Below are 25,238 nucleotides of genomic sequence, written 5' to 3' on the forward strand. Positions count from 1 at the left end.
ATACACCTCACCCCCTCCAAAGTAACCCAAACCAGTAGAGAGCTCTTGGTCCATCTCTACTCATAGCCAGGCCTACCTTGAGGCCAGATTCCTTGTCCAATCTCCATCAGACTAGGATTCTGAAAAGGTAGGCAATTTGTCATTGAATCCCCACCCTTGTACTGTGTCCTTCATGAAACAGGTATTTGATAAGCTGAAACCTTGTATTAAGTTTGGTTTCCAATGTGTCTTTGCTGATGAGCCATTAATCAGACCTTCAATAAATACTCAATGGAAAAGTTTGATTTTTCTTCTCTGTGCAATCACCAGGTGGCATTACAGCCTTACACAAAAGCATGGGTAAGTGTGTATCTTAGTGCTAACATGCATTCATGTTTCTCCATAAGGAGAGAGCCTCTTGTTTCATCTAAGGGCTGGAAATAACAAAGGGGAGTCTTAGCCTTTGTTGGAATCAAAGGCTCACCACTTAGAAAGCAGATATGGTTTGAATGGAAGGAAGATACAAGATTCACTGAAGAATTAGGATCCCCCCCAAATTACCTAGTTGGCTTAAACATCACTTACTCAGTTCTTCATTTATACAGCATACATGGAAATGTGGGATTGCCGTTCCACTCTTCATGGCTATTTGAAAGTTTCTCTTGTTTGATTCTAGTCCTCAAAGAAGACTTAGTCACAAAATTGAAGTCCCCTGACTATAATTCCCAAGTCTTCCACCAAATCTAATGAAAACTCCACACGATTCTCTCCATGCCTCCTGTTAAAATAAAGACCTGTCTCCTTTTATCTGGATCCTTTTACTAAAATACCCTTCCTGAAAACCTTTTTTAAATGTTCTTTTAAGGGGCACTTGGGTGGCTCAGTCGGTTAAGCGTCCAACTTCAGGTCAGGTCATGATCTCGCGGTTTGTGGGTTCGAGCCCCACGTCAGACTGCTGACAGCCAGCTCAGAGCCTGGACCCTGTTTCAGATTCTGTATCCCTCCCTCTCTGACCCTCCCCTGCCCATGCTGTCTCTTTCTCTCTCTCTTTCAGAAATAAATAAAACATTAAAGGGGAAAAAAAGAAAGTTACTCTTTTTAGGACACCTGGTAGCTCAGTAGGTTAGAGTCCAACTCTTGATCTTGCTTCAGGTCATGATCTCACCAAGCCCTGTCCAGTACAGAGCCTGTTTGGGATTCTGTGTCTCCCCCTCTCTCTGCCCTTCCCATGCTCATGCTCTGTCTCTCAATAATAAAAACATTAAGTTTATTTTGAGAAAGAGCGTGAGTGGGGGAGGGCAGAGAGAAAATCCCAAGCAGACTCCAAGCTGTCAGCACAGAGCCTGATGCAGGGTTTGACCCCACAAACTTAGATCATGATCTGAGTGGAAATGAGTCGGACACTTAAACCAACTGAGCCACCCAGGAGGCTCCATTCCTGCCAACAGTTTAGTTGTGCTCAAGACTCTCAGTACTAAAACGAAAAATTCAACCCTGCTTTCTCCAGTCTCTTAATAGCCAAACCTTTTCTGCATGGGGTAGTTTCCATCTTCCTGTTTCAATACATTCAGTATTCACAGGCAGACTTCCTCTCCCCCTTTACTGGAAACAAGTCCATGTTAAGAATGATGTTCATGTTGCTAAACTTTTTGTTGATATTTTTAGTCCTAGTCTTCCCTGTGGATAGCATTTGACCCTGTTGATGGCTTGGTCCTTTAAGTATTTTGGCTGTTAAAGCAGTACAATTTGTGTAGCTTCCTACTCTTCCCAAACCTTTTTGGTTTTTTCCCTACCTCTGTATTCACTTCGTCTCCTTTGTCATTCAGCTCTACCTAGTTAGTTTTTCAAGGTCCTAAGGTCTCTCTTTTCACTGGACCATCTCCAACTTATCTTTCAAATCTCATTGCTTCATTTATAACATTAACTGAAGTGTGCCAGTAACCCACACTTTTTTCCCATGATGTCAAGACCCATTAATGCCACACCTTTAAAATTGATGCCAAACATCTTAAGCCTCCCCTCCTGGTACTCTTCCAGTGCCACTTAATAGCACTGTTAACCATAGAGTTGTCATTCATCTATGACCCTTCCCTCCCTCAACTTGCATATTCTGTCATTCACAAGAGCTAAGTTCTGTCCTAAACTACTCTTCAATTTTCTACTGGTCTCTGGTCTTCATCTTTGCCCTCTCCACTATCTTCACAGAGGACCCTGAATGATTTTTCAAAGATGCAAATCTGATTCAGCATACTCAAGATTTTAAAATTTTGTGCTATTAATTAGTATTTACATTCACGAATTTACCACAGGCATCAGGTGCCTGTCCCTTTGCATTTAAATCTGAAAACCCAGGGAAACGGCCCTTAACTCCAGCTTCACCAGCAATTTCAGTCTGCCTCAGGATTTTCACATGCAATTCGGGAACCTCCATCAGCCTCAGGATTGTCTTACATGTAGTCAAATTCGAAGTGGCGGCGGCGGCATTTCCGATGGGCTGAGTTCGCTATCCACCACCGGATGACCCTCCACGTAATTAATGAGATTAAAAACCAACCAAAATGGCATGGGTTCGCTCGCCTGGCACTTGCTATTACTCTTTGGCAAATACTGAAAGAATAATCACAATAGAAATCGGGCCTAACCTAGTGGCTCCTGCGACTCGCTTCTAACGCATACCCGTATTTAAATTTTGCATCATGCAGTTAAAGGGTTGGGGGAAAGCCTTTTTGGGAAACGGGACTCGAACCTGTAAATTGTGATTCTCTATCCATTTCCCGCCACAGGCGGGCTCCAGAATTAGAGAACAACGACCGCCATCGAAGGCGCGAGCGGTATACGCTCACTGAGTAGGAGGGGCTTGGCGCGCTCAGAAACGAGACCCGAAAGGGGGTGGAGTGTGGACGAACTCTCTCGCGAGAGCGGGTTTGTTCTTGCAGCCGCTGCTGCCACCTCTTACCAGCGCCGTTGCTGCGGAGGATTGTGGGAGCCTCCGCGTCCCGCTTGCTAGGAGAGAGGTATCTCTCCTTTTTCCTCTCCCTTTCCTTAAGGTAGGCGTAAAGCGGGTAAGAATCGGGGTGGGGTGGCCGGGGGCTCCCCGCGTCCGCCGGGAGGAGGCTGCGACGGCGACAGGGGCCGCGGGGAGCCGGCGGCGCGCCTTTCTTGCTCGCTCCCGCTCGCCCGCTCTGCCTCCCTCCTCGCTGCGTATGTGAGCCGCCTGATCGGCGGCCGCCATGTTAGGAGCGCAGTGGCGGCGCAACCAGCCTCCTCGGGCGGTGGAGGTGAGCGGTCCCGGGGGGAGACGTGTGGCCAGCCAAGGGCCCAGGGTGCGGCGGGAGGGGCAGGGGGCGCCGAAGGCAGTTGATCGGCCGAGCTTCCCGCGTCTTTGGCTTGCTGTGGGCGGGGGCGGGACGACGAGCCCGTTACACGCGGACTGCAGCGCTGAGGCGAAGGGAGGAGCGCTCGAGGCCCGAGGGACTGATTGTCCACTGGGGGCCTGTCGTTTGGGGAGAATAGTTAAAGCAGAGAAGTCTTGGAATAGGGCCAGCCCCAGATAAGTATTTGCTTTTTTTTTCCGTTTGCCCCTTAAAATGTGTCGCAAAATGGAGGATTTCGTAGACTCTGAAAAGCTTAGCCGTTTGAACAGCGTTTCTTTATTCTCTTGGTTCACGGCCTTCCCTCTGCTCTTGGCCCATCGCTTCATAGCGCCCCCTAAGACTTCCCTGTCCCCCGCCCACACACATGCGCGCGGGATTTTAGCCGGACCTCAAACAATTCCTCCCCACCCCCATCGTGTAAAAATGGCCGAAAAATGAAACGTTAACGCTTGTTTTTCGTATTGCGTCGTGGAGAAAGCTTTCTGCAGTAGGCTGCGAGCCAAGATACTTGTGCTTGTTTAGAGAGTCCCCTCATATTTTCTCGTCTCAATTAAAATACTGTCAGTCTCCGTTCATCTAGAGGATCGTATGTTGTGGGACCTTCCGGTTTCCAGACAAAGGGTTTGGAGTACCGTGGTGTAGTCGGTGCATCGTTGTTCTTTTCATTGCTAGCTTTGTGCCTTGATCGGTGTTTTACAGGGACTTTTCCCTTTTGCCAATGGAAGAATTCTAGATGTTTTTCCTGTTCTGTGGAATATTCTTATTGGATCAGTTACAGTTTTCTAGCCAGATATTTCTAGAACGTTATGGCGATTCCGAAATTTCTAGTCTTCAAGCGCGCTGGAATAATGTGAGAGTCGTTGATTCCCAGGTCTTAGTCATGAGATTTTGTCTGGATGCTGCGTTCTGTGTGTTGACTAGAGCTTGGTTTTAAAATGTTTAAGAAGTCCATGAGAGACGGTTTTCTCCCAGTTAAATTGAAACAGTTGTATTCCGCGGAAATTTTCTATTTGAGAGTATTTTCCTAAAAGGTTGAAAATATCCTTTGGAAGAGTCAATGGCTCAGTCATATGCGCAGTCTGTCGTCATAATTTTTCAACGGTAATATTGTCATAGAAATGAAAGTGGAGAGTTTTGTTGTTGTTACGTAAACACTCTGTACGCCTTCTGCACTTCACCGGAATGTTTTTGCAAAGTTGAAATTGGAACACAATTGAAGTACTAAATGATCTGGTTGGTTATGTAAGATTGGGAAAAGATCTTTAGCCAGAAGCTGTTGGTGAAGTGCTTTAAATTTACATTTCTTCCCTTGAACTTCATATTTATATGGTTATAACACGAGTGTGTGTTTTACACAGAGAAGAAATTTTCCCTTTATCATCGTCACATAACTCCTTTCTTAGCTATGTGTAAGTGAAGTTGCCTTTACATAGCCTTTTGAACCAATTGGAAAGGATTTAACCAATCTTGACCTGATCACTATGTACGTTAAAAGAATCTTTAGACAGAACTCATTTTATTAACACGTTTAGGGAAGCGTAAACGCTAATAATCCAAGTCTGCTACTGATAGGTAAACAAATTGAGGAATGTAAGTAAATAGTGTTACATGACTTTATTAGAAATATAATGTAATTCAAATCTGTAATTTTATGAGATAAGAAAGCCCAAGGAGGTGGAGGTAATCGTAATCAAAGAGGGGCAGTGCTGCGGGTTTATTCTAGAATGCTATCTTGATTGGATACTTGATTCAGTCTTACATTTTAATAAATAGGCTTAAAAATGGAAGGATTATATTTATTCTAAGAAAATAGTATGTAAAAGATATGTGCATATAAATGTTACTCTCCATTATTAAGCTTACCAAAATCTGAAAGACGGAACACTTAGAGATCTCCTAATTACAGTGGGCCAATCAGAAGGAAATTTATGTAGCTTTTAAAAAGGATGCCTAAACAGGAGAATAATGATGGGGAAATGGTGGTATATAATATTACTTGGAAAGAAAATAATTAAATTCTGGTGATCCCAAATATACTTTTTGTTGGTTTTTAAAGGAATTTAGGAATAAGTGTAAAAATAGATATGTACCAAAATGTGTTCGTTCTGAATGTTGGTATTAGCTTTATGGGTGATTTATATTTTTTCTGAAATTTCCACAGTAAATTACACTTATTTTTGTATGGGGAGGGTGGTGAAACTATTTTTGTACACAGACAGACTGCTTAAAAGACCAATACCTTCTGTTTTGTTTTTTTAGGGCCTCATGTATTTTTGAGGGGAATTGAGATAAAAGTGAGCCAGCTTCTTGAAGTCTGAAGTGCAGAGTATTCAGAAGTGACAAAAAAGTAGTGTTTATTATGTAAGATACTCTGGTTATTATGTGTAGAGAAATGGAGGAATCCGAACGTATCTTTATGTAAAAATATTACCTTTATGGAGACTGATGGTAATTAGGTTGCAATGTAAAGTGCAGCCATTAAACTATTTTAAGAAGGATCAAAACAAAAGAATTGGGGAATGGTTTGTTAGATGTTACTCTTAGTATATTTTTTATAAGATACTTTTAAATATACATATTTTTTTAATACATAATTTTTTTAGAGTTGTATTAAAACTGTCGTGCACTTGAGGCAACAGGTTCTGAGTGGACTTGACTTTGGGTTGGACAGTACTGAGTTTGTTGAGAGTGGGGTAGAAGGTTTGTAGACAGTGTAGTTTTGCAGGTTTTGTTTTGTTTTTCACATACACATAGTTATTCCAAGGATAGCACTGTTCAAAGAAACAAAGCTCTGTAATATATAATTTTTAGCTATATATCGGGCCGCCTTGCTGAATCATTAGGATTGAGAATTCTGAAATTATTTAGAAAAATTTACATGTAGTCAGTTTTAATGGATGTTAAAACTAGAACAGAACAGCCAATGGTTTTTAAAGTTCACTAGTTTAGCTTTTGACTTACTGCAGCATGTATCTGTTATAAGCATAAATATAAACTTGTAGTAAATAGGAGTCATAATAAACTGCTATGTTATCCTTCCTGACTTAAATATAATTACTGTGGCTGATATGAGTAGATGGAGTACCTTTGATGTGATGCAGCTTCCATATAATTTCCAGCTATATATCGAGCTTTGATGTTCTGTGCATATATAAGGCTCAAGACTTTGTAATTAAAATTTATATTAAGTAGCAATGAAATCATAAGTTTAATTTTTTTTTTAATTAACATTTTTGTTTTAGGGACACTCAAACATTTTGTTTTAGGGACTGAGCGTGGCTCAGTCAGTTAAGTCTCCCAATTTCAGCCCAGGTTATGATATCTTGGTTTGTGGTTTCAAGCCCAGCATCGAGCTCTCTGCTGTCATCGTGGGAGCCCCACTTAGATCCTGTGTCTCTGCTGCCCCTGGTCCTCGAATAAACATTAAACAAAGTTAAACAAAATTGTTCTAATATAAAAAGGAGGACTGAGGCTCTTCAGTAAGGTTATGGCAGAAAGGCCAAGGGTGTTTTGAAGGCTGAGGGGATAATTTAAAGGTAGATTGGCAATAGAGAAGGAAGAGGAGGGTTAATTTGTTCACTTCCTCCAGCATCTGCTTTTCTTCAATGTTGTGTAGATGACTACCAGTCTTTAAATATGGTGTCTTTTTAAGTTTACATATGTTTCAGTAGTAAAATTCAAATACGAATTTCAGCATTGAATAGAAATGAATGAGATGCTAAAGTTGAGGTGAAATGGAGAGTACAGTGCACAGGAAAGGTTTGTAAGCTCTTTATTGCTATGTCTTTGGGTCAGTCCTTTTTCATCTAAAGTTTTTCTCATTGGTGAGATTACATCAAAGTAGATGATTACTATCGTGCTAACCATGTGCCAGAAACCATTGTGTTTTATAAAATGTTTACAGCCTTGTGAAATGGGTATTGTTTTCTTTCCCAGAAAGAAAAGTTAAGTGACCTGCTCAAAGTCAACTATTTTGTACTAGAACTAGCTTTCAAATCAAGGTATTTGGGCTCCAAAAATCTCAGTATATACCAAATCAAAGAGTTGTACAACTGTTTGTGAAAACTAAGAGGATAGATCATAAAGTGAGTGGAGGAAAAATCCTCAGTACACAGTGGCAGCTTGAAGAAAACCATTTGTTTTGCTCCTTTTCTTTTTATTTTTTTAAGTTTATTTATTTTGAAAGTGCAAGCCAGGGACAGGCACAGAGACCAGGGAGAGAGAGAATCCCAAGTGCGCCCTTCAGTGTCAGCATGTAGTGATGTGGGAGGTCAATCTGTGCAGAAATGCAGAGTTGACCCTTGACCGACTGAGCCACCCAGGCGCCCCTCATTTTGCATTTAAGTAGAAGGAAAAAGTAAGCTGTTACCAAAATCAAGTCCAAAACATTAGGTAAATGGAATAACTTTCTATCCTGTATTGCTTTAATCTGAAAATAAAAGTCTGATTGAAAGTTGCTAGGAAAAAATTTTAAGTTTAGGAGGAAGAAGAATATTCCAAGCCTGAATAGGAATCCCTCGTAATTAACATTTTCTAGTATAGCAGCTGGAGGCACTTTGCAACACACACTTTTATCATTAGCCTAAGGATCAAGAAGTGGGCTAGAAGTTGAATCCAGTCTCTAAAATGGATTCAGAATGATAATCATAAAGGATCTTTAAAAGGTTAATACTGGTTTTTCAACCTTCTCAGCACTACAATTTATATTTTTAACCTATTGTACGATGAGGCTCATAGTTACTGCTTTACACAAAAATGAATAGAGCAATGATTTTACTTCCTAAGAATTTTATGGTTACTAGTGCATTTTACTTTATAAAAACCTTTTAAGTCACTCAAAGGTAAGCTATACTAAAGTGAGATTGTGGCACTAAAGAACCACGGATTATAAGGTTTTAAGTGGTTCAAGCCCTCTCTGTAAAAGATGGAATATAGCTCCTCAGATATTAAAATCCATTCTTTTATATATATTTTTTATTTTAAGTAGGTTCTACGCTCAATGTAGGTTTTGAACTCATGACTGTGACATTAAGAATTGCATGCTCTACTGACTGAACTAGCTGGGTGCCCCTAAAATCCATTTATTTGTGTATTTTTACGGTTTATTTGAGAGGAGGGCAAGCATGAGTGGGAGAGGGGTAGAAAGAGACTCTCAAATAGGCTTCATGCTGTCAACATGGAGCCTGATACGGGGCTCAAACTCATGAACCATGAGATCATTACCTGAACCAAAGTCAGACACTTAGCTGACTGAGCCACCCAGGTGCCCTTATTTTTTTTTTTTTTAAAAAACCCTTAAATGAGATACAAATTAGAAAATCTATTAAAATATATAGAGATGTGAACTAACATTAGAATGAAAAATTACTAACTTTGAAATAAAAACTGCTAGTGAATTATAAGGCCGTTATAAAATAAGAAACTTTTAAATAGGGAATAATTAGCCTATTCCTGTGCTATAATTGGAAATGAGTCAGGTGCTTGGTTTAAAAATTCTGACCACAGGAATCCATGCTTCTGTGTGATTGATAAAAATTAAGCAGCTATCTTTCGAAACGATGCTTCTTAGTGAAATGTAGCTGCCATCTGTTGGTGACACAGTTGGGATATTTTTGCTGTGTTGGTGTTGTTGGTTACTAACTTAAACATATTTGGCATATTTCACATGAATTATTTAACATCACAAGGGTGTTTGGTTTTCATAGAAGAAAATTTCTTATACTCTTTTGTGTTTTTAATTCAGAAGGGGAGAGATACTCTAAGAAGCTACAGTTTTCTAGCTGTTGTTTCTAGTTTTTGTAAGATTAAAAGGTTAAAATAATGCTAATATAAAGGTTGTCTTTTCCCGAGTATGTCTGCAAGCTTTTAGGATTATACATGTGTTAAAATTACTTTTTTCTTAAATTTTTTAATGTTTTATTTATTTGAGAGAGCGCGAGCTAGCGTGAGCAGGGGAGGGTCAGAGAGAGAGGCAGATGCAGAATCTGAAACAGGCTCCAGGATCTGAGCTGTCTGTCAGCACAGAGCCCGATGGAGGGCTCGAACCTACAGACCGTTAGATCATCACCTGAGCCGAAGTCGGGCGCTTGACTGAGCCACCCAGGTGCCTCTAAAATTAGTTTTAAAGAAGTGATTATTTCACAGAATTGAGAATATAGCTAAGGTTCCATATGGTAGTAGTTAGATATTTTTAAAACCTAGCATTTAAAAATTTTGAACTTAGAAGTTGAAGGTTTTTTCTATGTTTTAAAGAACTAAAGACCCCTTATGCTCATTTTAGTAAATTTGCAAAATAACCCTTTTGAAAGAATGAATAATAGGACTAAAAAGAAATTATTATTTTACTTAGGAAATCTAGATGTGAAACAGTTATTTCCTTCTCTCATCATGAGCTAAAGTAAATCTAATAAAGATGGCTATTCATAGAATGCGGACAGTTGAATGTTAGTAAGTGAAACTTAACCATACGTACAGCTGTTTAGATGTTGAAAACGAAGTTAACATTTTTACTAGAATTGTTAACACTTAGATCATGAACTAGGCTTAAAACATTCTGGGTTAATTATTTAAATTACTCTTTTTATTTAAATGCAGTTTCCTGATTTTAGGGTAGAGGCACTGCTCTTTTTGGGGAGGAAATGTTTTTTTGCATTGATGGGCATTAACATTATATTCTAGATTACTTCTTTCTAACTACTTTAAACTTCTACTGTAGCATACTATGAAAAGGTAATTTGCAATTAAGGGGAAAAGATATAGCAGTACAATAAGCTAACCTTTAAAAAGCTTAATTTAGGGGCGCCTGGGTGGCTTAGTCGGTTAAGCGTCCGACTTTCGCTTAGGTCATGATCTCGCGGTTCGTGGGTTCGGGCCCCGCGTCGGGCTCTGTGCTGACTGCCAGCTCAGAGCCTGGAGCCTGTTTCAGTCTGTGACTCCCTCTCTCTCTGACCCTCCCCTGCTCACACTGTCTCTCTCTCTCTCTCTCCTAGAAATAAATAAAAACATTTTAAAAAAAAATTTAAAAAAAAATTAATTTAGTGAACATCTCAGTGTTGTGCTGACTTTAATAGGCAGTAGGTCTTGCTTAAATTAGCCTTTTAAAATGATTTGTCATTTTATCCCCACTGACCAAAGATATTAAAGGAACTGTTTTCATAAGAGCTTTTTGAACAGTGCTGTCATGTGTGATTTCTGTTTCTTTGTTCTAAGTTTTAAAAGCTAAGAATTGGATTATCTCTGTTTCAGTCAAAAGTCTGACTTCAGTCACTTTTCACTTAAAATGTTCTCACGTCCTTGTGTGGGGCTGCATTTAAGTTGAAACTCTGAGTCTCAAAAATATTAAGGTTATTCTTAAGAGATTACAAGTTGTCATGGGATTTACATTGTTTGTCTTGCTCTTTTTCTGAGTTTTTCTGACATCCATTTTCTGTTTTGTCTTAAGGTTATCTTCTACCTTCTCAACATTTCCTTTTTGCAGATCTACCCTTTTCATATATGCTACAAAGAAAAGTAATTGAGATATTTGTAATCTAACAATTATTTCTTTAAAGTGTGATCAATTAAATTTTTACAGATTCATTAATACTATTTTATACTTTCCCTAAGGGAAAGGAATAGTTCTTTAAAACAAACAAAAAGACAACTGACTTTCCTATATTACACAGCTTTGGCTATAAATGAAGGACAAAATAATAGTAATGTGGATACTTTAAAATACTGATTTTGAAAAACCCTCTAATGGTTTTGATCTTTTAAAGTATACGTGAAAATTTAGAGGGTCCTACTAATGTTTACACAGTATTTCAACTGCCATCCTGTATGGTATTTATAAGATGTACCAAATAAACTGTCATCCGAAAAAGTCCACTTAACTCTTGGTCTTTATTTTATTATTCTTAAAGCAGTTTATATAGTAGGTCTCATCTAGAACTAGTTTCTTTAGTATCTTTCCTCAATTTCATCTTTCTTGGTGTGCAAAAAACATCTTATGTAATTCCAGTCACCTCTGATAGCATTTATGTCTTTTTAACTTTGTGACATCTTTTTGTAAAGTCTTGCCTGCAACTTTATTTTATACTTCTCTACCACTTTATGTCCAGTGTTTCCTTGCTTTATTGGGTTTTTGGTGGAATTGGTCCCATAATAGACTTGTAACTATTGGAATATTGCCCAGTTTTTAATGTAGTAAAGTTTAACATATTAAACCACCAGTGCTTATGTGTATGAGTGATCAAATGTATGAACCTTTACAAAGCAATGCTTCTTAATAGAATTATGTAGCTGACAACTTAAGAGTTAACATCAGTGTATAGTTGATTATAGAAAATTGTTTCATCAAGAACAATTGTTATGTACATCATTTGATATTTCATGAGAATCATTTGTAAATGCTTTGCAAATTCCTCTGTAATAATTTCTGAGATAAAATAATGATTTAAGGAAGATAATGAAAGTTAATTTCATCCAGAAACATATCTTGGAAGATTGTGTTCAGAATTTAAAATTTCCAGGTGATTGGGCTGTTCTTGTGAAAAGTTAATAGAAATCTATATAAGCACAATATCATTTTCATTTTTATCTGTTTTGAGCTCTGGAGGTTCTGTAGCCCTGAATATTAAATGAGCTTTGATGGATGCTAACTTAGGTGGGGATTTCACTTCTTTAAATCACCTGTACTTCCTGTACCTGGGTTTTTTCTTGGGAGTTCTCCTATTTCTACATTGACCATACTTAGTTCTCCTTACTTTTTTAAGATTAGAAATGAAATATGCACTGCCTGATAGAGGATGAACATTAAGAAGGCAGTTAGTTATATGGCTTAAATTTGTGCAGAAATCCTTAAAGTAGGAAGTCACTTATTTTCCTTCACATCTGTCTTTACCTCAAATTGATTTTGCATAAAGGTCTCAACTATTATGTTTGGTCTTAGATCTTATACTAGGTACTTGACACTTAAGCTTCATTTACTTGTGATTTACTTGGTTCTTTCTGATAGTAATAAATAGGTCTCATTTTCTAAAGCAGAATACAACTGATTCATCTTTGACTTGCTGACCTTGGTTTTTTGTTTATTTTTAGTCTTTTCCTGGAACTTAAACATCATATTATAGGGTGTATTTTTATTCTTCCAAAAGAAGAGACCCATCTATATTTTTATTGAAATTTTGATGTGCTCAGACATCTAATCCTTCAATTGAAATGTTTTTAAATTCAGTATGAAATTCCCTCTAATAAACTTTAGCGTGAAAGACTTTTTAAATATCTATATGCAGGCTCTGCATACATCTGGAATCTGTTTAAGATATGTAATAAATTCCTTGTAAGTTTGAGATCTTAAATGTTTTTTTTTTAATCAACATGATGCATAAGTTTTTTTTTCTAAAAAAAAAACAGCATCTACTTAAAGGGATTTATGACTAAAATTGCTTATTTTTCTACAGAGTTGTCTGCTGGTTCTCAGCTTGAAGAAGATTCTACAGTCCTTATTGATCCTTTTTCTTGGCGTTACCATTTTTTGAAGCAAAGTTAACCTAGTTTGCTAGTTTGAGCTTTCTTTTTGGCCATCTTTAAAAAAAATTTTTTTTTAAGTCTATAAACTAGACAAGAGATAGTTCTACAATGTCCAAGTCATTCCAGCAGTCATCTCTCGGTAGGGACTCACAGGGTCATGGGCGTGACCTGTCTGCAGCAGGAATAGGCCTTCTTGCTGCTGCTACCCAGTCTTTAAGTATGCCAGCATCTCTTGGAAGGATGAACCAGGGTACTGCACGCCTTGCTAGTTTAATGAATCTTGGAATGAGTTCTTCATTGAATCAACAAGGAGCTCATAGTGCACTGTCTTCTGCTAGTACTTCTTCCCATAATTTGCAGTCTATATTTAACATTGGAAGTAGAGGTCCACTCCCTTTGTCTTCTCAACACCGCGGAGATGCAGACCAGGCCAGTAACATTTTGGCCAGCTTTGGTCTGTCTGCTAGAGACTTAGATGAACTGAGTCGTTATCCAGAGGACAAGATTACTCCTGAGAATTTGCCCCAAATCCTTCTACAGCTTAAAAGGAGGAGAACTGAAGAAGGCCCTACATTGAGTTATGGTAGAGATGGCAGATCTGCTACACGGGAACCACCATACAGAGTACCTAGGGATGATTGGGAAGAAAAAAGGCACTTTAGAAGAGATAGTTTTGATGATCGTGGTCCTAGTCTCAACCCAGTGCTTGATTATGACCATGGAAGTCGTTCTCAAGAATCTGGTTATTATGACAGAATGGATTATGAAGATGACAGATTAAGAGATGGAGAAAGGTGTAGGGATGATTCTTTTTTTGGTGAGACCTCGCATAACTATCATAAATTTGACAGTGAGTATGAGAGAATGGGACGTGGTCCTGGCCCCTTACAAGAGAGATCTCTCTTTGAGAAAAAGAGGGGCGCTCCTCCAAGTAGCAATATTGAAGACTTCCATGGACTCTTACCGAAGGGTTATCCCCATCTGTGCTCTATATGTGATTTGCCAGTTCATTCTAATAAGGTGAGTTAATGCAACAGATACTTCTAATTTCTTTTACATTGTAGTGCCTATTCTGTATTTACCTATATCTTTTACTCTAGTTCTGTAGTCTGGTGACACTGAGTTGATCGAGAATTTTTATACTTTTGAGAATACTTTATTTGGAAAGTAATTGTTTTTGAGCATTAAACCAGGGCTTTACATTAATACAATCTGCCTAGATTACTTCTGGCCACAAAGCTGTCATCCACTGGAATTATCTTGTTGGTTTTTGGCATCAATATGTTCTTCTTAATCATATATTTAAGCAGGTTTTTTGTCTGCTTTGTTGAATTGTTTTAAGTATTTTTTCTTTTTTTTGCAGTCAATGTGCTCTGCCATTCAGGATGCTAGATTTCAGCTCTCCATCTGTCTTGATTGCTGATTTGTATGTAGTAAAGATGTATTCTTGAACAATTCTCTTTTTTTCCTTATCTGTGGCTACAGGGAAAGAGTTAATGTAGAGCCCTGGTGTTTGTTTCAGTATGTTTCATATTTTAGATTAGTTCATTCTTCTTTTTTAATTTCCCTTTAACCCAAACTCTCATACTATGACTGAAATTTTTCATCATTTTTTTTCTCCTTTTCCACAACTTTCTTAAACATGCTTCAAAACTCACTTTTTATTATCCCATGTTGCATCTGTCCCTTTAGAGACTTGGAAAAATCAACTACTGCAGTATCCTGCTCTACGTTCCTCATAAGTATATTCTTTTTCTGACTAGGCTTAGACTTCTGGTTTAGTCATTTGAGCAATAAAAAATAAATATATCTAATTCTCCTTTGCTTTAATTATCACATCCAGCAAAATGGGAGCTTTTTTAAAATACCCTTTTAAATATGTTGTCCTTTCTCTTTGAATGTTTTCAATGTTACTTATTCTCACTGAGGGTTTTTTTTTCTATATACAGTGCAGTTGACTTAAAAGTCAACGGTATAGCACTCCACTAGCTTGATCTATGATCTCTGACCGTCTATATTTCCTGATGTGCTGTATAGTTCTACTTCACATGTTGCTGCCATGAAATTGATTTGATGATTACAATTACGGGGTTTTTTCTTTACAGTAACATCTGGAAGGGTCACTTTCTTTTCATATCTATCCCTTTAAAATGCATTTTTTAGTGACTATTGATTTTTGAGTAAACTAAATCATAGATCATGAGTGATTTTGGTTTTAATATTCTATTTAAAAGTATTACCAATCACTCCCTTTTCTGTATTTGGATTTCCGTATTTTTGCCTCAGATAATTAAGAGACTTACTATGTGTGCATTTACAGGATACTTTGAAAAGTATCTTTAAGAAGTTAATTCTTAGGTAAATTCATGTATTTCTGTAATACAAAAATCTTTTGGATTAATGTATAAATTACAACACAAACAAGGAAGATTTTAATCTCTAATCCAAATAAAATAAATTAACACTGAATGCTAAATTTAAATTCATAGGTTAATTTTCATTGAAGACCTAGAACCCCTTCAAAAAAGGGAATTTTATTTGATATCTTTAGTGTTGTCTTTTTCCAAATACGTTGAATAAAGTTTTCACTCTGGGAGTGGATTTAATGAAATGGTCCACAAAACTTCGGTGACTCCCTTTTTGTCTGTTACTTGTTGCCTTTTGCAGAAATAACAATATGATCAGTGTTCTCAGGTAGGATCTCTAAATTCCAAGGAAAATAGCAAGTCACAGTGTCTCAAATAACACTGATTATAAAGGACTTAAAATAATCTTAGCTAATGGAGTCATCATACATCATGAGCTGTTTCTGGAAATCTCCTTGTTCTGACTTTGAGCAGTAATTTACCTTTGTTGCTTGCACATAGAAAAAACCGTAAAGTGGCACAAAAGGAAACTACAAGAAGGCTTTAATGAGAGAAAAAGTTTGTTACTACATGTGATTATTCTTTTCTCCAAATTTTCCTGCTTTTTAGTTCCTGAACAATATTATTTATAAATAACTGTAGAATACCTTAACAAAAGAACACCTTGAAAATACATGATGAAACCTTACCCTGCCTAGTGCAAGAGGTATTTTTAACTTGTAAAAATGCTTAGGCCCTAGCTAGTTTTGGTATTCTGTCACAGTATTGGGAACATTTAAGAATTACTTGAGGCTCTTTGATTGATTTACAAAGTCTGTATTTGTAAATTGAACCAATTTTAAGAAGTTAAGCACTTGGGTTCTCTTAATGTATTCTAGTTTCTTTAAAGTAGTTGATGTTTTCTGGGTATCTGCATTATTGAAAAAATAATTATTTGCCTTTAGTTGTGGTACTTTCTCATTTCAATAACTTGAGAAAATTCCTGTGGTGAAAGTAGATAATGAAATTTTTTTAACATTTCATCCTGCTCTCTGGTATTGCTGCATAACTTGGAAAATCTGTTCTTTTCATGTAGTGGTAATAGTAAATAGCTTACATGATCAAAACTTCATCTTACTATGAAATAAACTTTTAGGTGAGAAACGTGATCTAATTTGTCATCATTTGATATTTTAAATGACGTTAGTGATGGTGTTGCTTTTATTTCTTTCTAGGTCATTTTAAAATGTCAAGTAGCTTTTCTACACAACCTCAAACTTCCCTCAGATTCCTTTCACTTAAAGAAAAGTACCCATTACAGCCTTTTCACTGTCTTGTCACTTGAGTTCACATTTTTCCTGTCAGTATTTATTCTAGAAGCCCTTAAATTATTCTTGATTCTGCCATTCCAGAAGTGCTTCTCCAAATTATCCTTTCTTTGTATAACTTAGCTATCTCAAAGACATCAAGGAAAATAGAGTTTTCCTACAGAACTTCTGCATTCAAAAAGTGAATCCTTTTTCTTTATTAATCTGATGTGAAAATTATCTCAATGTAGAATCCAAGGATACAGGTTTTTTTGTAAACCCTTTCGACTCTTAATCCTCACCTTAAACCAAAGATGGGGGTCATAGTGTAGATTAGGAATGGGTGAGCTTGGGAGGTACCTAAGGATTCTTTGATCTTGGCCTGCTTTCTAGTACTTTGAAAAACCAACCACACTTTTACCATAAATTTGAACCTTTAAAAAGCAAAGAGGTTTGGATATAAATAGTTTTCTGTTCAACTACATACCCTTTCCATCTCCTGTGATTAGAAGTGTGCCTAATAGGGTAACTTTTACTCCTCTCCCAGTACACTATTTCTCAAGGACATTTTAAATAAAACCTGAATATTTTTAGTCCAGAAAGTTCTAAGTTATTTATTTAATCCCTCTTGTGAATTTTGTGAACTCTACTTATGGTGCCTCTTGCTTACAGCCATTTTAAAGTGTCCTCCAGTAATCATTGGTCTGTTGCTTTGCAAGTACAAACTTTTTATATCCCAAATAACTGGTGGTGGAGCCAGCTGGAGAGATTTCTTCAAGTTCCTTAGCTATTAGCCATGATTTTTAAAAGACAGTCTAGCTTGGAGAGATAGCATCCATACTTCTCTAATGGGATTGTAGTTAATTCCATTAGGGAAGAGGAAGTATGTAAACAGTTGTAATACAAATCTTTTTTTTTTTTTTTTTTAAAGAAATACCATTTTGAAGCTTTTCAAGAAGGCATCTTGTAATTTGGTTTCTTGTTTTTAGTTCAGCTCTAAGTGAGACCCCCTTTTAAAAACATTGCCTATGTTTTTATGTTCCAAGTATAACATATTAGGTATTGTGGATATTACAAAAATTGCATCATTTTGTGGGAATTTACAGAACAATACTTGTAAAGCCGAAATTGTAAAATAAGATAGCTTTTGATAGTTCACTTTTTTCTTTTTTGAGCACTTCTTACGTGCCTGGCAATATTCTGATAAGCAGTTTATTTTTATTTATTCACTTCACAAAATCCTAAAAGAATGTTGAATCCTAGCAAATTTCAATAATACGTACCAAGGATTCATGTCTACTAAGTGCCACCTTCAGAATGGAACCTAGGCACTCTGGCATCAGAGTCTACCTTTCCTAACTTTTATTGTCTAAAATGTTGATCATTTATATGTGGATTTTTAACTAAGGAAAGTATATTTCCTTAAAATAGGGACAAAAGTTAATCCCTTAAATTCAAAATTACCACAGAGGAACACAAATAATGAAGAACATGTTTCCTTCTCTAAAATTTGAAAACAGACATTCCTGAAATATGCTTCTTTACTTTTGGGAAATCGAATAGGAGTTTAGTTTTTTGATAAATGGGAAGTTTTTGTAGTTTTTTTTCTTTCTTTCTTTCTTTTTTTCTTTTTTAAGAAAAGCCAGTCCTGTTGAATCTTAGTTTTTTATGGCTGTAATACACTTGAAAAATGCCTCAAGGCTGGATAAAATGAAAGATTCTATTTTTAACTAATTGTTCACATTTATAACATTTCTAGAAAAGTAGAAGTATGAATGTTTTATCATATTTAGAGTTTTATAAAGGCAGGTCTAATAATATATATATAATCCAGTTTGATCCACAGCAGAGATTAGACTGTCTAACTGATGTCGAAGTCAGTTATTATTCTTGATCTTTATTAACTCTGTCTTTTCCCTGTCAGGTCTGTTAGTATGTTAACTAAGTTACTCAGTTTTTCCAAGAATGTGCATGGCGTATTTGAGGGCAGGATCAAGCTGCAAGGATTCAGAAAAATGGTTTTAAATTAATTTACTGTGACTAGTGAATGGTCATGTGTTTCTAAAGCTTATGATACTGCAAATAGATAAACTTCCTAGAATTTGAATGGTTCAAATGAAAATATTTTAACTTTATTTTTGTTAATTCTACTAATTTACTTTGCTGCAGGAGTGGAGTCAACATATCAATGGAGCAAGTCACAGTCGTCGATGCCAGCTTCTTCTTGAAATGTAGGACTTTGAAATACCTTTAAAGCATCCATACCGTGAATCAGAAACAGCCATTGATTGGTTTTGGGGAGTTCATCATTTGCTTGTAATATCTACATTGTTATCACTGCATAGTTACTGACCGGGCATTACTAATTACAAACAAAATGTTTAGATCTGGAATTTCACTTGGAATAGTAGGGCGGTGATAATGGTGTTTTGTTATTTAATATTAATGCAGGGCAAATAAACACTGGTTCTTTTTCTACAAATTGAAAGAAATTGTAATAGACTTAAAGACGGCCTTTGATGTGTGGAATAGATTGCAACATTTTCAGTAACAATTTAATGCTCTAAAAATACAAAATATAGAAGGGGAAAAGTCATTAAAAATTACAAGTTAGTTGTGAAGCAAAGTCCTTCAAGATGTATTTTTTGCTTTTGAGTTACCTTTGGTTCTGATTTAAGCCGCTGGAATGGAATTGGTTTCCTAAAGAATGTCCCTGCCTAAACAGTATACGTAGCCATTCTTCACTAGAGTGTCAGTTTCCATATATGTTAACTCTGTTGGGGCTTTCTTTTCTTTTCTAGTGCCACAGCCCGCCTCTGTAGTTGGTACTGGTATTTAATATTGGAGAAGGGAAGTCTGTGGTTGGTTCTCATTTCCCTGTAAACACACATTTCGAGTTCTCCATGGAGCACTTTACCTACTTATGACTTACCAAATAAATTAAAAAATTAAACTTCAACATATATTACCTACGTTTGCAGTACTGAACAAGTTTATTCTCACTCATTTGGGGTAACCTTTAGTTCTGAAAATTTTTTTTTGAAATATCTATGATATGTTTTAAACTGTGATATTCTAACACTTAGACTCTCATATAATTCTACTAATAAACAATCTCTTGTTTTAAAGGCCAAACAAGGCTATTTGTGAAAAGGACAGTTTTATTTTAAAGTTAATTTTCTGGTCTCTTTAAAGCTACCCAGAATGGAATCCTGACAATGATACGGGACACACAATGTAAGTTAAAAATTTTAAGCTGTTGTTTGTAAAGGAGATCATTGTAAGGAATTCAGGTTAAACTTTCGAAATTTATAAGCAACATATCTTATGAATATCTTTATTGAATATGAGAGTTTGGTAAAAGTCACTGTGGGTGAAAAGAATCTTTAGAAACTATGTTAGTAATTTTTATTACATTATTATTATAGCTTTTTCCACAGTTCACATAAAAATGCCTACAAAGTTTGGAATTACAATCATAAAAGGGATGTTTTAACAGTAAGTCTTAATTACTTCTGATGGACCTCTTAGTCATTCTTTGTGTTTTGTGTCTCACATTACTAGGGGTGATCCATTCATGTTGCAGCAGTCTACAAACCCAGCACCAGGAATTCTGGGACCTCCACCTCCCTCATTTCATCTTGGGGGACCAGCAGTTGGACCAAGAGGAAATCTGGGTGATTATAAAATTTATTATCTTCTCTGAACTTTTTACCATAAAAATTAAATGTAGTGATTAGAAGCAAAAGAAGGCTCATTGAAATGTTAATAGAAAATAACATCACATTAAAAGACATGGTTCTCCTGTTATTTGTGATAAACTCTGGCTTATGTTGAAAGATGGCCGGTTTTCATATTTTCTATTTTAAGACTGAAAAAATAACTTCTTCTCCCTAAAGGTGCTGGGAATGGGAACCTGCAAGGACCAAGACACATGCAAAAAGGCAGAGTGGTCAGTAATAAAGCTCTTGACTTTACTTTATTTGCTCTTTTTATTTTGCTCACATTTGGGGAAATGTGATTTAACTTTTTTTTTTCCTTGAGAGAGAGCGCGCGCACAGGGGAGGGGCAGAGGGAGAGAGAATCTTAAGCAGACTCCACACCCAGCGCAAAGGCTCCATCTCATAAATGTGAGATCGTGACCTGACCCCAAATCAAGTCTGACATCTGACTGAGCCACCGAGGCACTTCCCCCCACCTCCCTTTTTTTTTTTTTTTTTTTTTTTCACAATTTTTTAAATCTTTTTTAATTATTTTTNTCTTAAAGAAAGACTGCTATAATTTGAAAATAACCAGGCTTGGGGCACCTGCGTGGCTCAGTTGGTTAAACATCCGGCTTCCGCTCAGGTCATGATCTCGCAGTCCTTGGGTTCGAGCTGTCAGCACAGAGCCTGGAGCCTATTTCAGATTCTGTGTCTCCCTCTCTCTCTCTCTCTGCCCCTCCCCAGCTCGTGCTCTCTCTCTGTCTCAAAAATAAACATTCAAAAAAAATTTTTTTTAATAACCAGCCTTTTATATGACCTTGATAAAGTTTTCATTTTCATATACCCATGATACAGAGATCACACCTTGAGTGTAACAAATTTTGCTTTTCACTTATGTGCACAAAATTCTATTTAAAAACCAGTCCAGAGTCTGTTTTCTGAACCTTCAAGATATACTCCAGTACATCTGACTTCCTGTGTATTTATAAAGTTCTCTACAATGTTATATGAGTTTTTTTTTAAATCTGTTCTGGTTTAGACTATGAAAGTCCTTTCATCTTGATTCTAAAGAGACCTCTTGACTGAATTTTTTTTTCCTAATGGATAGGAAACCAGCCGTGTTGTTCATATCATGGATTTTCAGCGGGGGAAAAACTTGAGATATCAACTGTTACAGTTGGTAGAACCATTTGGAGTCATTTCAAATCATCTGATTCTAAATAAAATTAATGAGGTATGAGTTGAAATAAGTGCAGTATTCATTACTAATATATATCTTAAAGGTTTTTTTTATGATCTTGTATTGAAGAAGAACTCAATGTATTCTTAAGTCAGTAATGTGGAATGTGATAAAGGAAGAAGCAAATACTTGGTGCATGTCAGCAATATTAAATTTTAGTCCTGATGGACAGTTGAGTAGCATGAAGGTAATAAAATCTGAGCTGACCTTTAATAAAAGAGCAAATAGCAATTTTGGGGATTTTGTTCTGCTTTCGGACTCCTAGCGCTGCTTCCTAATGATTAAATATATCTAGAAAGACTTGGGCAGTGTTTCTGTTTTATTTTGGAAATAAATAATTTTGTGCAATTTTAGGCATTTATTGAAATGGCAACCACAGAGGATGCTCAGGCTGCAGTGGATTATTACACAACCACACCAGCATTAGTATTTGGCAAGCCAGTGAGAGTTCACTTATCCCAGAAATATAAAAGAATAAAGGTAAGACCAGTTTTTTTCCTAGATTTGTACCACCAGCCACTTAATACATCATTTTAATGTGTATTAACTAGCTATTTTAAGTTTCTGCTAGTAAAAAGGATTATCTTAACTATTAATAACTATAGCATACCTACCAACATTTGACTTGCCTTTTGTTGGTTTACTTATTGTTTCTTTCTGTTTGTTATTTAGAAGCCTGAAGGGAAACCAGACCAGAAGTTTGATCAGAAGCAAGAGCTTGGACGTGTGATACATCTCAGCAATTTACCTCATTCTGGCTATTCAGACAGTGCAGTTCTCAAGCTTGCTGAGCCTTATGGAAAAATTAAAAATTACATACTAATGAGGATGAAAAGTCAGGTAATAACACAGAGTGTTGAAGTAGATTACTTCTCAGTAAATCTCAGTTGGAGGGAGGTTATATCTTTCTATTTTTAGTGAAGGGGGAAGTAATTAAATTTATCTTCTAGAGAGAGAGAGAGTCCAAGCAGGGGAAAGACAGAGACAGAGGGAGATACTGAATCCCAAACAGGTTTGAGGCTCTGAGCTGTCAACCCAGAGCCTGACACGGGGCTCAAACTCAGGAACCATGAGGTCATGACCTGAGCCAAAGTTGGAATTTCAACCTACTGAGCCACCTAGGTGCCCCTCCTAGATAAATTTTCTTAGCCTAACTGATAACATGGTGATTTTTTTTTAAGTCCTACTAGATCCTCTTAATGTGTAAAACAGGCGCCTGGGTGGCTTAGTTGGTTAAGCGTCTGACTTTTGCTCAGGTCATGATCTCACGATTTGTGAGTTCGAGCCCCGCATCAGGCTCTGTGCTGACAGCTAGCTCGGACCTAGAGTTCTGTATCTCCTCCTCACTGACCCTTCCCTGCTCACGCTGTCTCTCTCTCTCTCTCCGAAATAAATTAAAAATATTAAAAAAAAAAAAAAAAGACACTGCATCTATTTTTTAAAAATGTGTAAAACAGTGTATAAACGTGAAAACTATAAAGTGGGAAGTAAACATTCCTTCTGTTGCCTAGACTAGTAACACTATTTGTTTTTAAGGTTTGGTTCCAAAAATCTTTTGTGTATGGTATGCTGTTTTTTCTTCCCTCAAGTGGTATTCTATTATACTGTTGCTTTCCACTTTATATGATTCCATTGAGTAAAAACTATAACAAATTTCATTTCCTCAGTTGGTGGATATTTAGAGTTGCTAGTTTTTTGGACTTGTACCATCCTGCTGTGGACTTGGCAGGATGTGAATTTTTTGCATATTCATGTTACGTAATTGAAGGATAAAATTTCAGAATTAGAATTTTGGATCCTGATACTTTTTTGACTTTGATATTGCCAAATAGGTCTTCAAAAAATAGTACTAATTTATAATCACACCAGCGTTATCTAAGAGTGCTTTGTTAACTCTAGCTATTTTAGACTTTACAAATTAAGTGAAATGAATGGGTGAATTAAGTTATTAAGTTGTATTTTTCGTTTTACAAATCCAGAGTAAGGAGGATGTTTATTTTGTTAACTTTTTTTTTAATGTTTTTAATGTTTATTTAAAATTTTTTTTTTTAATGTTTATTTTTGAGAGAGAGTGGGAGTGGGGTAGGGGCAGAGAAAGAGAGGGAGACATAGAATCCAGAGCAGGTTCCAGGCTCCAAGCTGTCAGCACAGAGCTCGACATAGGGCTCAAACCCCAAGACAATGACCTGAGCCTAAGTCAAACACTCAACCAAGTGATCCACCCACACTCCCCTTAATGTTTATTATTTTTGAGAGAGAGAGTATTCAGGAGCAGGGGAGTAGAGGGAGACAATCCAAAGAAGCCTCCAGGCTCTGAACAGAGCCAGACATGGGGCCTGAACTCCCCAACCGTGAGATTGTGACCTGAGCCTAAGTCTGACACCCAACCCACTGAGCCACTTTTAAGAGAGTGTGAGCACAAGCAGGGGAGGGGCAGAAAGCAAGAGGTGGCAGAGCTACTTAGGTGCCCCTTTCCAGAGTTTTTAAATATTTATTTTGAGAAAGAGCCATGAGCACAAAACAGAGAAATGGAGAGCGAGAATCCCAGGTAGATTCCACACCTTCAGCACAGAGCCTGACAGGGCTTGATCCCACGACCCTGGGATCATGACCTGAGGTGAAATCAGAAGTTGGACACTGAACCTACTAAGCCAGGTACCCCAAACTTTTTCAATTAAGATTTTTTCTTAAGACTATTTCAAGTAATAGCTTCTAAGCTAATTACTTTATCTATTTAATTATTTTACAGAAAGCCTATACATAGATGTTTTAATATTTGGTGCTACCTTGTAATTGGGTGATTTTTAACTCTTGCCGGGGTCTCTGTATTAGAAAACTAAATTTTCCTAACAGATGCATTAAAAAAATAAGTACCAGAGTTAAATGCAGTTCTTTGAAAACTAATGTTCTTCTTTATTTTTTTATTTTTTTCTTAAGGCTTTTATTGAGATGGAGACCAGAGAAGATGCAATGGCAATGGTTGACCACTGTTTGAAAAAGGCTCTTTGGTTTCAGGGGAGATGTGTTAAAGTTGACTTGTCTGAAAAGTATAAAAAATTGGTACTGAGGGTATGTAGTACTGGATTTGTCATCATTAAAACTTAAAATTTATCTCACGTATTTTAAGGCACAGCATTTTTTTTTAACTTATTTATTTAATTTTTAGTGTTTGATTATTTTTGAGAGAGAGAGAGTGTGTGTGTGTGGACTGGGGAGTGTCAGAGAGAGGAGGAGACCCAGGAATCAAAGCTGTCAGCACAGAGTCCAATGCGGGGGCTCAAACCCACGAACTATGAGATCATGACCTGAGCTGAAGTCACAGTGGCTCAACAGACTGAGCCTCCCAGGTCCCCCCCCCCCCCTTTTATTTTTTTAAAAGATCTAGAGCACACCAGTGGGCGGGGGGTGGGGGGAGACTGAGAGAAAGGAAAAGAGAGTGAGAATCCCAAGCAGGTGCCCTGCTGTCAGTGAAGAGCCCAACTCAGGGCTTGATCCCACATACTGTGACGCTGACCTAAGCCGAAATCAATCAGATGACTCATCAACTGAGTTACCTGGGTGCCCCAAACCATGGCATTCTTATAAACATTTTTGTTTAATTTCCCCGTGATGTTCTCCAAAGTGTCTTTTTTGGGTATGTTTTTTTTCCATAACGGTATTGTGCAAGAAATGCCTTTATTGCATTATTCTATTTAAAGATTTTATTTGAATAGAGCTCTGCTACCAAAATGTTTATTATCCACTGCCCTACTACTTTGTTGAAATGTTTATTATAACGA

General features: G+C 37.0%; 1 protein-coding gene and 1 long non-coding RNA gene across 4 annotated transcripts in view; one reads left to right on the forward strand and one right to left on the reverse strand.

Annotated features, from left to right (window-relative positions):
- Positions 1-3,308, reverse strand: part of LOC144235235 (uncharacterized) — a 59,873-nt gene extending 56,565 nt beyond the window's left edge. Inside the window, exon 1 of the long non-coding RNA XR_013336167.1 lies at positions 2,936-3,308. This is a non-coding gene — a long non-coding RNA (uncharacterized LOC144235235). The remainder of the gene's footprint in view (positions 1-2,935) is intronic.
- MATR3 (matrin 3) overlaps positions 2,936-25,238 on the forward strand; it is a 29,030-nt gene continuing 6,727 nt past the window's right edge. For 2 of the 3 annotated variants that reach the window (XM_077768731.1, XM_077768732.1), the window contains exons 1-10: positions 2,936-3,026; positions 12,794-13,883; positions 18,685-18,746; positions 19,711-19,752; positions 20,080-20,192; positions 20,415-20,467; positions 21,328-21,453; positions 21,814-21,939; positions 22,132-22,299; positions 24,397-24,528. In XM_077768731.1, coding sequence (XP_077624857.1) covers positions 12,972-13,883; positions 18,685-18,746; positions 19,711-19,752; positions 20,080-20,192; positions 20,415-20,467; positions 21,328-21,453; positions 21,814-21,939; positions 22,132-22,299; positions 24,397-24,528 — 1,734 coding nt within the window. In that variant the 5' untranslated portion in view covers positions 2,936-3,026; positions 12,794-12,971. The remainder of the gene's footprint in view (positions 3,027-12,793; positions 13,884-18,684; positions 18,747-19,710; positions 19,753-20,079; positions 20,193-20,414; positions 20,468-21,327; positions 21,454-21,813; positions 21,940-22,131; positions 22,300-24,396; positions 24,529-25,238) is intronic. The other variant, XM_077768733.1, reaches the window with a different exon arrangement.

The sequence above is a fragment of the Crocuta crocuta genome, unplaced genomic scaffold, assembly GCF_008692635.1.
Source record: "Crocuta crocuta isolate KB4526 unplaced genomic scaffold, BGI_CrCroc_1.0 scaffold64, whole genome shotgun sequence".
NCBI lineage: Eukaryota > Metazoa > Chordata > Mammalia > Carnivora > Hyaenidae > Crocuta > Crocuta crocuta.